Below are 13,110 nucleotides of genomic sequence, written 5' to 3' on the forward strand. Positions count from 1 at the left end.
GCCCCATAATAAATGGAATGAATACATGATTCTAAAGGCAAGTGTGTTCACAATGGGAAGCTAAAAATGAGCCTTTACCAAACAGTGATACGGTATATATTTGGTTTCTAAATGGCACCATATTGCAAAATCAGTCTGGTGAATAGGTATCAACATTAGTTTTGTTGTGCGCACCCAAAGCTTTATGGGTGTATGCAGCAAACACATTTTTAAAACTCGTTCTAGTTAGACCCTTAGAAACTTTATTTTAAAAGTGTTATATTGTGCAAACAATATATTTTCACACAAGATTATACATATATTTTCACACACTATTTTTCTGTATTGGTTATCATTTTTAAAGTTACTCTTTTTAGTAATTCTTTCATATTGTCACTTTATTAGACAAACCATCCAGTCGTAACGGAAGGTCACAGTGTGAAAGGATCAGTATGCAGTGCAGTTGTAATAAGACGCAGCAACCCAGTGCTGGACTGCTTCACATCTTTAGACAGCAGCCAATACAGTCAATCGAGTAGTAGCTTTATTTCATCACCCGCTCGTCTTCTGGGTAACAACATGAGGGTAAATACATTTATATATCGGTTTTCAGAATCTATGTAATACAAATCTTACATCTTTTTCAATCTTTTGAAGCAAATAGTCACTTAATTGAAATTAAAAAAAAGAGCTTTAAGATCTTTATAATATTGATATTGAATATGTTGATAATGTATTCTGCACTGGTATTCCACTTCTATATGGGGATACAATGAGATGTGTGACACACAGTAATGGTATGGTTCTGAATTGCTCTTCACTGGTCCAGTTGTGGGCATTTATGATTACTAGACATTCCCGCAGGAACAGATGATATGGTATAAGCATGAAATATTCATGATTAAATTAATCATTTTATTTACACTTCCGTTAATACCTGTGCAGACTAGAAGTAGTTTGATTCTAGAAAAAAAAAAATTTCTTTTGAAGTTAATTTAAATGTCATTATGCAGGGGTATAATACTGTCTTTGTGTACATAGAGAGCAAGTGATACTTCCCATTAAAATGTGATTGATGTTCATTTAAACACTAATTGTTTCTTAGGCTTCCACCAAAACTTCCCAGGACAATGCCATAATTGATGTTAAAGTTTCACCGCTTCAGTCACGATCCAGGCACAGTCCAGCATCTCCTGACGGTAAAATGCTGAAATTATTTAGAGAACCTGTCATGCAAATTAACCCACCCCAAATAAAGACTTCATTAAAAATATGATTAAAAAGCATCGCCCTTATCCCTAAACTGTTGCTTTCAATGGCTGCAATGTTACAAAAATCAGTTTGTAAACTTATATGCAGCTCACCTGATGTGAGTCATTCATATTAAATTTACTTGGATTGCCCTGCCTGCTTGTTCCTGATTGCCACGTCTAAGTGCTATGATATTCTGCTGTATAGAACCTTGGGATAGGGCTCTGTTACATAATTTTGTACTTAGTCATGTGACCATAATTTAAGGTTCTGTTACATTTGCATCGTCTAGCCCATATATCACTTGAAATCATGCCTTCGAGGAGGACGGGGTGGAGTAGAAGTCCATGGAGGCATCCTGTGATTTCATATGATCAGATACATATTTATGGTAGATGTTGGAAATGAAATGGGACCTTAGATGATTTCATCTTGGTCACTTGACAAGCTGAGAAGAGGCATGGGACATAGGGAGGAGTAGTTGGGGTGGGATTGGCTCAGCATGACGCCTCCCATTTATGCCAGGTTACATAAGATAGTTATTTATGCAGATCTAAGAGAAGCAGTTTATAGCTAAAAGAAGGGTGTCCGTTAGTTAAGAGGGCTCTATAGGAACCTGTCACTAGCTGTATATGTGATAATGTGGTGACAGGTTCCATTTAAACCCATGATGTTCTGATCAAACATTATTGTTGGTACTGTAAAAGTCATGGTTTTAGTCTCAATTCATTTTCATAATAAGCCACATCTCTTTACAAGTGGACCTGATAACATTTGAGTGATTTCTGTTTTTCTTCTACACCAGCAGAGCAGGTGTGGATATGATAAAAACTCACACAATATATGTGATTAAAAGTTCTTTTGAAGCATTTGCTACCTATCCAATTGAAGGTTTTGCCACTAGGATCCCCACGCCTGTTTGCCAAAAGAGATCTGCTAGGAGTTCTGTACTGTTCTTGTCTTTGCTATCAATTTTGAATGGCGGAGCATGGTATTAACTCTTAATACATAGGATTTAGCATGATACTAACAGATCACTTTTTCTAACTACAAAAGTTTTCCTTTTTCACAGCTACATCCAAGCAAAATATCCTAACTCAATGGACTCAAGGCTCAGAATGTGATTTGGAGTTATCACAGTGGTCACCTTCTAAATTTAATAAGGTTAGTTTGCTGTTCTCAGTAACATATGACATAAATTCAATGTGTTAAGGAAAAATATACTTCTATACAAAACCATATTTATAACTGTGTTTAATATTCTTTCTCATCCATAATTAAATTATAAAGCTCAGCACCTGAAATGACAATGCAACATCCCCCACCGGTGCCTAGCCTTTTCTTGGGACCTGAGTGGCTTGCTAGTGTGACCGTGGGCACACTGTGGTTGCGGTGCTTGGTATAGGGACCAGAGGGCTGACCTATAGCCTGGCAGGTCTCCAGCAGGTGATGCGTGCAAGAAATATGGAAAGAGAGGCTGATGCAATGGTTTCCTGTTGGGGCAACTTCTGAGGTGTCTGTAGGAGGAATCCGTGGATGATGGATGGGGAAGCCCGTGGTAGTAAGCAGCTTTGATCCAGGGAGCAGACGGAGGCAATGTTGTGCAAATCAACTTACAGTTCTTTATTCAACAGCAACTGCTAAACGATGGTAGAGTCATGGAGAGCAGGTCCACAGGAGGGTAACTCTCAGCCTAGTAGGAACTGCACGCTGACCTGGTAGAAATGGAGCTGAGTCCAGGTGGGGACGTATGTTCTGGGGCTTGGGTCTCCTGACTTACCCACAGGTATCAGGCAGCGGCCTGAGGTACCTCTTCTTCCTGGTAGTGGGTCTGGAGGGCAGCTCTGCAGGGAACTTCACACTGGACCTGTTTCTCTATCTACTGATTGGAATCCAAGACCATTATCCTGCCCACCAGGGGTTTATATACTCCCTCGGTCAGGTGGTAGCACTCTCCAATTAGTTTCCAGCTTGCCTCAAAATGTCACAGGAAACATCATTGGACCAGAACATTCCACAGTGTTAACTCTTGCCTTTCCAGGCAGTGTCTAGAGCTGCAATCACTAAGTTCTCCAGTACTTGGAGACTTCCTAGAAAGGTGATAAGCCTCCCCAACAACTCCTGAAATGGAGAGGGCGCTATTCGCAACTACCACCTTACCTATGATTTGGCAGGGGTGTTGCAACAATATAATTATTAAAAATAGGGCTGAATTGATCCCCCAAGATGTTTAGCTTGTGATTTTAAAAACTTCACAATTTTTAGTTACAAGTTATGAGTTATTTTCTATTCTGTGCGGTTTGCTTAGTTGTGTAACAGTTATACTAACAATGTAAGCAGTTGGAACTTCCTCATATTAGAGACTATGTATAAGCAAATGTATATTTTCCCATGATATAGTCTCAAGATGACTAATTCATATTTAATTGCTTTATTTGTCAGATGAAGACACCAGTACAGAATCAAACTGAAGGTGTATGTCGTTTTACACTGAGACCAAGACAAAGCAATAGTGTTGAGAACATGCTAACAAAGATGCATGAATCTACAACATCACTGGATCAAAACGGTAAGATCTTGATTAAATTCCTTCACAAGACTTGTAACAGTGAATCAAGATTCTTAATATTGAACTTCTTACAGATCCTGATGTTTCACTTTATAGTCTTCTTTCTTTCAAGAGCTGGATTATCAAAGTGAAATTCTCACAGTTTGGTAGAGTTGGTCTTTATCAGCTTTTTTTAACCTGTCAGCTGTCTTTGTGCAGGCATCTGGTGTATGCACAGATGCATTTGTAGACACTGTTATAAGTGCAGGAAAGGTGGGAGGGGAAAAGTAGGACCAGGAAGCATTTTTATTAATCAGATATATTACGACATGTACTCTATTTGAATCATCTGAACAGAAACCACCACATTCACATATTGATGGAAATAAAATCACAGATATTTTTTTGCCCACCAAGTGAAATCGCAGTAACTCCATCAACATTAAGTAAATTATATATCCATCTAAAAAGAGTCATAGAGGAATCCAAAGTTTTGTCCTGTATGCCACTTTTTCAAGGTGTATTCGATGAACGGCTTAATCTCACAGATTTATATATGGATTATCTTTATAATTCTTATTGAATGAAAGATATATAACATAATGTGAACATGCAGTTTTTTATTTAATGAGCAATAAAATAATGATAGTCGTTGCATCTGTGTGGGAGACAGGCAAAAGGGATTATTATTATAGAATTATACTCTGCTGTTAGCACTTCACCATAGAAACATTTTTCTATTAGTAAATCCGAAAAGGTCCCCCTGATTTCTGGAAGGTCTAACTCGTTTAGACCAAGTCAAACTTGCTCTCAAAATTAGATAAAGTCTCCATCATTTTCTGGTGGAGACTTCAGTAAATTGTGTGGGCCCAAAATTATGTGTGGGACACAAACAGCTTGAAATCCACTCAAACGCTTATTTTAGTTTTCTGGTGTGCGAGGCTTGTGAATCCCACCCCCTTTGTTCTTTATAGCACCTATAGATTTATTTCCATAGAGTTTGAGGCTATGTACAACTCTTTTTTTTCTTTTCTGCCTATTTTAAAGACTAAGTAGCAATGTAATAACTTTCCAACAATTTCAACATTTAACCATTTTGCAAAAAAGATGATGACCATAATCAGAGCAGCAATGACTGTAGCACAGAGAGTATAACTACTTTTTCTGAAGGTTCAAACAGTTGCCCATCAGTAGGAAGTGCGCAGGCCTTGGCTTTGAATGATTTCAGTACATTTGCATCCACAGGACCCCTCACTAGAGTCTCACACTACTCTGGGTTTATTTTGGTTCACTCTTCTACCACAGGTTTTTTTTTTTTTTTTTCGAACCAGCTTTATTTGGTGATTGACGAACAAGGTTATAGATAAAGTTGTTTATATAAAAAATATTTGTATATACATGAGTTGCAGTCCATCAATAACCGGTATTGCAATCAGATCCTTTTCATTACACAATCAACACAAAAAACTGAGACGCAACGTCTGTAAGAAGCTATGCATAATTTAAGTACAGATCACAATAAGAATCGTTAAGGTGTTGTATAAGTAAAAGAAAAAATCATGGGATACATATATCAACTATGACTCAGATGGTATCAGTCATACAGATTTTGGTAGCGAGAGAGTGACTCAGGAAGATAAAAATTTCACAATCCAAGCTTGAGCCTATGTCACAGTAGCTCCCAGAACTTCAGCTTGCCATGGGTACTTCTTATATTTGCCTTGTGATACCATTCCATGTGGCTGATCCTGGCCATAGGCAGTTTGATTTATTTTGTAGTAAGGTATGTTACTATAAATTTGCGCCATTTCCTAAAAAAATATTTGGTACATTTATTACCCAAACGCTCCATTTTTATTTTATCCACTTCTAAATAGTATTTAACCTGTGCCAAGACGTTCCAAGCAATGGTTTAGTAGGCTTCTCTTGGCTACTAATAGTGTAATATGGACAATGGGTGATAGGAGCTCTGGTCTCCTCTTTTGAATCTAGTGGGGCTATAGAGTGAAAGAGTAGAGCTAAGGCTTGTATCGGTCTATCTCAGTGATGGTGAACCTTTTAGCGGCCGAGTGCCCAAAACAAACCAAAACCCCCCTTATTTATCGCAAGGTGCCAACCAAAATTAAAGCAGTAACTTATTGCTCCCTGTTCTTCAACAACTTTCAATCATATTGGCCTCCTGAGGACAGAAACATAGTAGAAAGATGGAAAATTTGTATCATTGTAGCTTCTTTCCAGTGTCCCTCTGTACACAGAGAATCGTGGGGCAGCAGAAGGTCCTCCAAAGGTAATTTGTCCCTGTCTACTCATTCTCCCTCTTCCTACAGTCCCTAGAAACTAAGCAAGTATCAAAATATGACGGAAAGCAGCATCTTCTAAGTTGCTTGGAACTGCAGGAAGATTTATTGAGTCCGATTTGGTGTGCTGCGGTGATGGCCTGGGTGCCCACAGAAAGAGATGTGCCATAGGTTCGCCACCACTGGTCTATCTGATAACGGATTTCTACAGATCTTTACCAGGGGTGCTCCACATTTCAGGCGTTTTGTTATCCTGTTATCTAGCAAGGCAGATGCTGGTATATTATACCTGATGCTGGTCCATTTTGACCAATCGGGGGTTTGTACCCTCACGGGAAGCTAGAAACAACGCCACAAAGGAATTGAATATGGTCCATCTAGTCAAGACAACGGCCCTTTCCACGGTTATTTTATTCACTGATGCCGAAAAGGCTTTTGATGGGTGGGCTGGTTCTTCTTGTCATGAAGCATTTGTGGTTGGGTAAGCACGTTACTGTGGATTGGAGCACTATACTCCAACCCAATGGCATCGGTGAGGGTAAATGGATTATACTCTGACTTCTGGAACGTGTCAGGGATGCCTACTATCCCCCCTCATCTTTGCTCTGACAATAAAACCCCTCCTTCAGCTGCTTAGGAACAACCAGGATATATCTGGGGTGACAACAGATGGGAAAGAAATTAAAATAGTAGCCTACACTGATGATTTGCTATGTTTTCTATCCTCCCTCTAGGTGTCCATCCCTGACCTACTTAAAGAATTAGACACCTTTAGGAGACTATGTCTGGGCTAGTAAGCCCCCAAGATTGCAGATAAAACCCTATACCTGCTCAAGAGGGAGGCCGGTGTAGCACTCTGAAATATCTCTCAATACTACATGGCTTCCCACCAAAGCAGGGTTGTTGACTGGTGCAGAACACAAAACAACAACGGCCTGGGTCTCAGTTAAGCAGCACTTTGCTTACGATATATTGCTGTGTATTTGTATTGCAAATTGGAATGTTGTTGTATTACTCATATGCAACCCTTGAACTCGATAATCCTCAAACTATGCCTGTGCTTTAATCTAATAAAGGAATTGTGTCGCTTCTGGCCTTTTGCCGGATTTGCTAGTATGCATCCCGATTTGTTGCCATGCCGAAATGGCTCAGCCTCAAATACTGATCGCTTTTGGGAATTATGTACTGTACTTCTATTTGTGGGGTGTTGAAAAATTCTCCCTGGTTTTGGTTAGGAGCATAGAATCCTGTAGAATGCGATCCACTGCACATAAGGCGTGTGATCTTTACTGGTAAATAAAAAATAATATAACCAATGCTCAACTCTCCTTTCAATATCACAGTTAAATTCCAAAGAAGTTAAAGGTAAGAAAAGAGAACAGTACTTTCAAATTGGAGGTCACGTACACCACTCCACCCAGTTTCCGAAATGGAAGACTCTCAGTGCTTCAGAACTTGCCCAAGTTTGGGAGTAATGGCCAAGCTCTGATGCACATAGACTGCCAGATAGCCTTCCAAGGTAGAAATTCTCTTTTCCACTTCAGCTATTTGGGACGAATGTATCCTCAATAGCTGCAGATACAGCTTCTTGGATGCTGGGAGCAATTTTCTTTGCACTTCTTTAGCCAGTACCTTCCACAGTTCTGTGACTGTTGTGGGTTTGTTGGCCACCAAGGATATTGCAGAGGTTTTCTGTTGGGCTTAGATCCAGACACTGGGATGACCATTTCATTGTTTCAATGTTTTTTTGTTTTTTAAGGAACTGCTTTACCTGTTTTGCTGTGCTGATACATAGTTGCATTCACTTTACAATGCAGCTGTATGAGAGGCCCAACTCCTTTGGCAGAAAGCATTCTTTACACTTTTTCCACCACCTTACACTGATTTGTTCACACACTTTGGGTTTAGTTTTTCCCCAATTTGTCGACAAACATATTTACATCACAATCAAAATAAATTAAACATTCGTTAACCCCTATCCGCACCAGAACGTGCTATAACGTTCTGGTGCTGCGGGAGGTGTATGGAGAGAGTTCACGGGCTGAGCTCTCTCCATACACAGCGGGCGACGGCTGTATAATACAGCTGACACCCGCCTCTTGCTGCCGCAGTCAGTGCTGTGGAACCCGGTCACAGCACCAAACTTACCCCTTTGTGGGCGCCGTCCAAACCCCCGTCTGAGAGATTGCCGTCTCCCCATGAGACTTGTAGGCTATTAGAGATCACCAGTAATATTGCGATACACTGTACAGTAGCATTGCAGTATGTAGTATTACCAATCAGACCTTGTAGTGTTAAAGTACCCTAGAGGGCCTAAAATAATAGGTAAAAGTTAAGTAAAAAAATTAAGAGTAAAAATTTAAATCACCCCCCTTTCCCTAAATCACATATAAAAGTAAATAAACAGTAAAATAATTATGATGGGTATCGACGCGTCCCAAAATGCCTGTTCTATCAAGATATAAAAACACTTATTCCCAGCCGTGAACACTGTAACGGAAAATAGCACCCAAATGCCCGAATCACCACTTTTTCCCCATTTTTCCATCCATGAATATTTGAATAAGAATGATCAAACAGTCAAATAGGTCCCAAGTTGATATAAATTAATACGCCAGCTCATGCAGCAAAAAATGACACCTTACACAGGTCCGTACACCAAAGTGTGAAAAAGTCATTTGCCTCAGAGTTTGGCCCAAAAAATAGTTTTTATGTACAAAAGATAAATTTTTTTTAAATCTATTAAAACCTAATAAAACCTAAACCTATATAAATTTGATATCCTTTTGATTGTAGTAACCCAAAGAATATAGAGAAAGTGTCATTTGGAGCGCAGAAAAACGTCACAAATGTTTTTTTTGTCAATTTCACTGCACTTGGAATTTTTTCCAATACATTGCATGGAATATTAAATGACGCCACTACAAAGTGCAATTTGTCCCACAGATAACAAGCCCTAACGTATCTATGTAAACTTGAAATAAAAAAGTTTACGGTTTTGGAACGAGGGACGTACAAAACAGAAGCACAAAAACGGAAAAAGGGCTGCGTCCTGTAAGGGGTACCGTATTTTTCGGCCTATAAGGCGCACTTCTAATAAATGCCTGCTAAGACATCTAGGTTCATATATAAGGCGCAGGATCAAATGTAGTACCTAAAAATGATCAGCAGGTGGCAGACCTGTGCACAGTTCAAGCCAGCTACACTTCCTGGGAAACTTGTCTTCAGCGTGTCAGAGAGCTCTGATCTCAGAGGTATGGGCTGCTGGGTGGGGGTTAATGCAGGGGGATGCAGCAAGGGTTAAGCGGTCTCCCTCTGCCCCTTCTCCTTCCCTCCTCAGCCAGGGTGTTATTCCTGTGGGGTTCCCTGTGGCTCCTTCTCTTTCCCCTGTTACAGGGATGTCAGGTATGGGGGATTGTTTACTGATGATGATGATTGCCTCGTGGTCGGCACTATGGCAGCTCCGGTCTCTCCGTGCTAGGGGAGGGCAGGATGGGCACAATGTTAGTTGTGGTGCCAGGGCACCTCAGGAGCTGGGGACCCTGTATACTGTGTGGGAAGGTGCAGGAAATTTCTGGGGATGTAGCTATTAAACACTGGTAAATGTACAGTACATCTTGTCTGTAGTACATTTCTGTATAAGTTCATATATAAGGTGCACCTGCTTATAAGGCGCACCTTTGATTTCTGAGAAAATTAAAGGATTTTTGGTGTGCCTTATAGGCCGAAAAATACGGTAATCACTAAAATGAACTGTAAACCACTTGTCTACACAACAAGGTCTTCAGAAAAGGTGAGTTAAGGGTTTTGATTCTTTCTGCTAATGAGAGTCTGTTCCTTATCCTGTTCAGTGCTGAACTGGTGAGCAATTTCCATCTGTAGTGTTGAAAAGATTACCTATGGAGATTCTCTGCATTATCCTGTCCTTTCCTTCTTGGGGGACTTGAATGAGTTTGTTATGAGTTAGGTTATGTTGTTAGACTTCTCTTGCTATTGTTGATAGGATCACCTGTTCATCTGCAAATCTGCTGCTGGAGGATTTCGGAACGGCACAACATTTTTTGCAAAGTCAGGGTGAGGTCACACATGGCATTTAACGAATGCACTTCAAAGCGCATTGTGAAAGCTATGGAGGCGATACCCATCATAATTATTATTAACTAATGTGTTTGACATAATATTAAAACATGCGTTAACGGTTGCATTTTGTGAACGCAAATGTTAGCAAGAATTTGATTAGGCAAATCACTCTTCAGCTGTTGCAATGCGTTTTGAAATGCATGCGTTAAACACCACATATGACTGCACCCCCAGGGTGCGGTCACACGTCACGTTTAACAACGCATTGCAATAGCTGAAGAGTGATTTGCCTAATTAACCCCTACGGGACTCGGCCTCTTTTGGCCTTAAGGACGCGGACCCATTTTTCAAATCAGGCCTGTGTCACTATAAGTGGTTATAGCTTTGGAACGCTATGAGATACCCAGGGGATTTTGAGACTGTTTTCTCGTGACACATTGTACTTCAAATTAGTTTAAAAATTTGGATGAAATCTTTTGCGTTTAGTTATGAAAAAAAACAAAATTTGGCAAAAATTTGGAAAAATTCTTTATTTTCAACGCTCTAAATTCTCTACTTTTGATGCAGATAGTCATAGCACTCAAATTCATAACTTACATTTCCAAAATGTCTGCTTTATGTTGGATGGTTTTTTAAGATTCTACATATTTTACTAGAATGTTATGAGGCTCAGAATTTAGGTATCATTTTTCACATTTTTTTGTAAAATCACCAAAACCTGTATTTAGATGGACCTGCCCAACTTCTAATTGACACTGAGAGGCCTAAATAATCGCTAGACTTGTAAATTACCCCATATTGGAAACTACACCCCTCAACATATGGAAAACCACTTTTAAGAAGTTTGTTAACCCTTTAGGTGTTTTATAGGGGTTAAAACAAAATGGAGGTGCAGTCTGCAAATTGTAATATTTTTTCACAATACACTCATTTTGGGTGGAAAATTAAACATTTACAATGGATTAAATGAAAAAAGGCTCCACAAAGTTTGATACCCAATTTCTCCCAAGTACACCAATACCCTATATGTGGTGGTAACCTGCTGTATGGGCGCACGGCCGGGCATAGAAGGGAAGGAGGCGCCATCCAGATCAGATTTGCTATGTCACATTGTACAGGCTATAATTTTTTTTCTTATTTTAATGTGGACCTATAGGGGCTTATTTCTTTTGCCACATGAGATGCACTTTTCTGGTACATAATTTTGGGGAATCTATAGCTACCGTATATGCCGGCGTATAAGACGACCTGGTGTATAAGACGACCCCCCTACTTTCCTGTTTAAAATATAGAGTTTAAGATATATTCGCCGTATAAGACTACCCCTTTTCCAACGCATACAGTAGTATACAGCACAGCCCCCAGTAGTATACAGCACTGTCCCCAGTAGTATACAGCACTGCCCCCAGTAGTATACAGCACTGCCCCCAGTAGTATACAGCACTGCCCCCAGTAGTATACAGCCTAGCCCCCAGTAGTATACAGCCTAGCCCCCAGTAGTATACAGCACAGCCCCCAGTAGTATACAGCACAGCCCCCAGTAGTATACAGCACAGCCCCCAGTAGTATACAGCACAGCCCCCAGTAGTATACAGCACTGCCCCCAGTAGTATACAGCACTGCCCCCAGTAGTATACAGCACTGCCCCCAGTAGTATACAGCACTGCCCCCAGTAGTATACAGCACTGCCCCCAGTAGTATACAGCACTGCCCCCAGTAGTATACAGCACTGCCCCCAGTAGTATACAGCACTGCCCCCAGTAGTATACAGCACTGCCCCCAGTAGTATACAGCACTGCCCCCAGTAGTATACAGCCCAGCATTTAAAAAAAAATAATCATATACTCACCCCGATGCTCCCCCGATGTCCGCGCCGTCTTCTTTCTTCTGCCGGGCGCCGCCATTGATCTTCCCCGGCAGGCGCCTAGTATGACGCGCCGCTGCTGACGTCATACTAGGCGCCGACCCGGGGAAAAACATGGCGGCGCCTAGCAGAAGAAAGAAGACGGCGCGGTGAGTATGTCCCATGCGCATCTTTTTGAGGCTGCCGGCAGCTTTGCCGGCAGCCATCGCTGTGAAAACACCCGCGATCGGTGCTAGCACCGATCGCGGGTGTTACCGGTAAGCCTTTGCTGCAATATGCAGCAAAGACTTACCGGCTATGGAGAGGGCTCAGCCCGTGAGCCCTCTCCATGCAGCGCGATCCGACCGCGATCGTCTTATACGCCGTCATTACCGGCGTATAAGACGATTACCGGCGTATAAGACGACCCCAGAGAAGACAGAAGATTTTTCTGTCTTCAAAAGTCGTCTTATACGCCGGTATATACGGTAATTGGTGAGATTTTATTAACTCTCTTTGTTGGTGGAGGAAATGAAAATCATCAATTTTTAGGAAAATTTTTTTTTTTTTTTTTTTGCCCGTTAACCATTCCATAAAAATAGTATATTATTTTTATTCTATGGGTTGCCACGATTACGAAAAGACCTCATTTATATAGATTTTTTATTTTTCACCATTTTTACTGAATAAAAAGTAATTTGGCAAATTTGGTTTCAGCATCACCATCTTTCATATGCATAACTTTTTTATTTTTCGCCTCACAAATCTGTTTAAGGGCTTATTTTTTGCGAGAAGGATTGTTCTTTTTAGTGGTCTTATTTTAGAGTGCATAACATTTTTAAATCAATTTTTTTAGAGCATTTTTAATAGGGTATTACCGTATATACTCGTGTATAAGCCGAGTTTTGCAGCACAAAAAATGTGCTGAAAAACGTCCCCTCGGCTTATACACGAGTCAATACTCTAAACCAACGACTAAAATTGACTAAAAAAAATAATAAACTTTTATACTCACCCTCCGGTGGCCCCGATGCGCAGCGCTGCTCCCCCGATGTCATCGCGGCTCCTCTTCTGGCTTCCCGGCTGTTCTTCTTCCTTCAGCGTGCTGGGCG

The 13,110-nt window shown here is 40.6% G+C and overlaps 1 protein-coding gene across 11 annotated transcripts in view; it reads left to right on the plus strand.

Moving 5' to 3' along the window:
• Nucleotides 1–13,110, plus strand: part of ZGRF1 (zinc finger GRF-type containing 1) — a 93,488-nt gene that overhangs the window by 23,438 nt on the left and 56,940 nt on the right. For 8 of the 11 annotated variants that reach the window (XR_011849184.1, XR_011849185.1, XM_072119280.1 and 5 more), the window contains 4 exons: nucleotides 385–564; nucleotides 1,085–1,178; nucleotides 2,303–2,394; nucleotides 3,673–3,799. Coding sequence is in view for 9 of the 11 variants with exons in the window: in XM_072119280.1 (XP_071975381.1) it covers nucleotides 385–564; nucleotides 1,085–1,178; nucleotides 2,303–2,394; nucleotides 3,673–3,799 (493 nt within the window). In the remaining 2 variants the exon portion in view is untranslated. The remainder of the gene's footprint in view (nucleotides 1–384; nucleotides 565–1,084; nucleotides 1,179–2,302; nucleotides 2,395–3,672; nucleotides 3,800–13,110) is intronic. The other 3 variants (XM_072119281.1, XM_072119285.1, XM_072119282.1) reach the window with 2 other exon arrangements.

This window comes from Engystomops pustulosus, chromosome 1 (genome assembly GCF_040894005.1).
Source record: "Engystomops pustulosus chromosome 1, aEngPut4.maternal, whole genome shotgun sequence".
NCBI classification, from domain to species: Eukaryota; Metazoa; Chordata; class Amphibia; order Anura; family Leptodactylidae; genus Engystomops; species Engystomops pustulosus.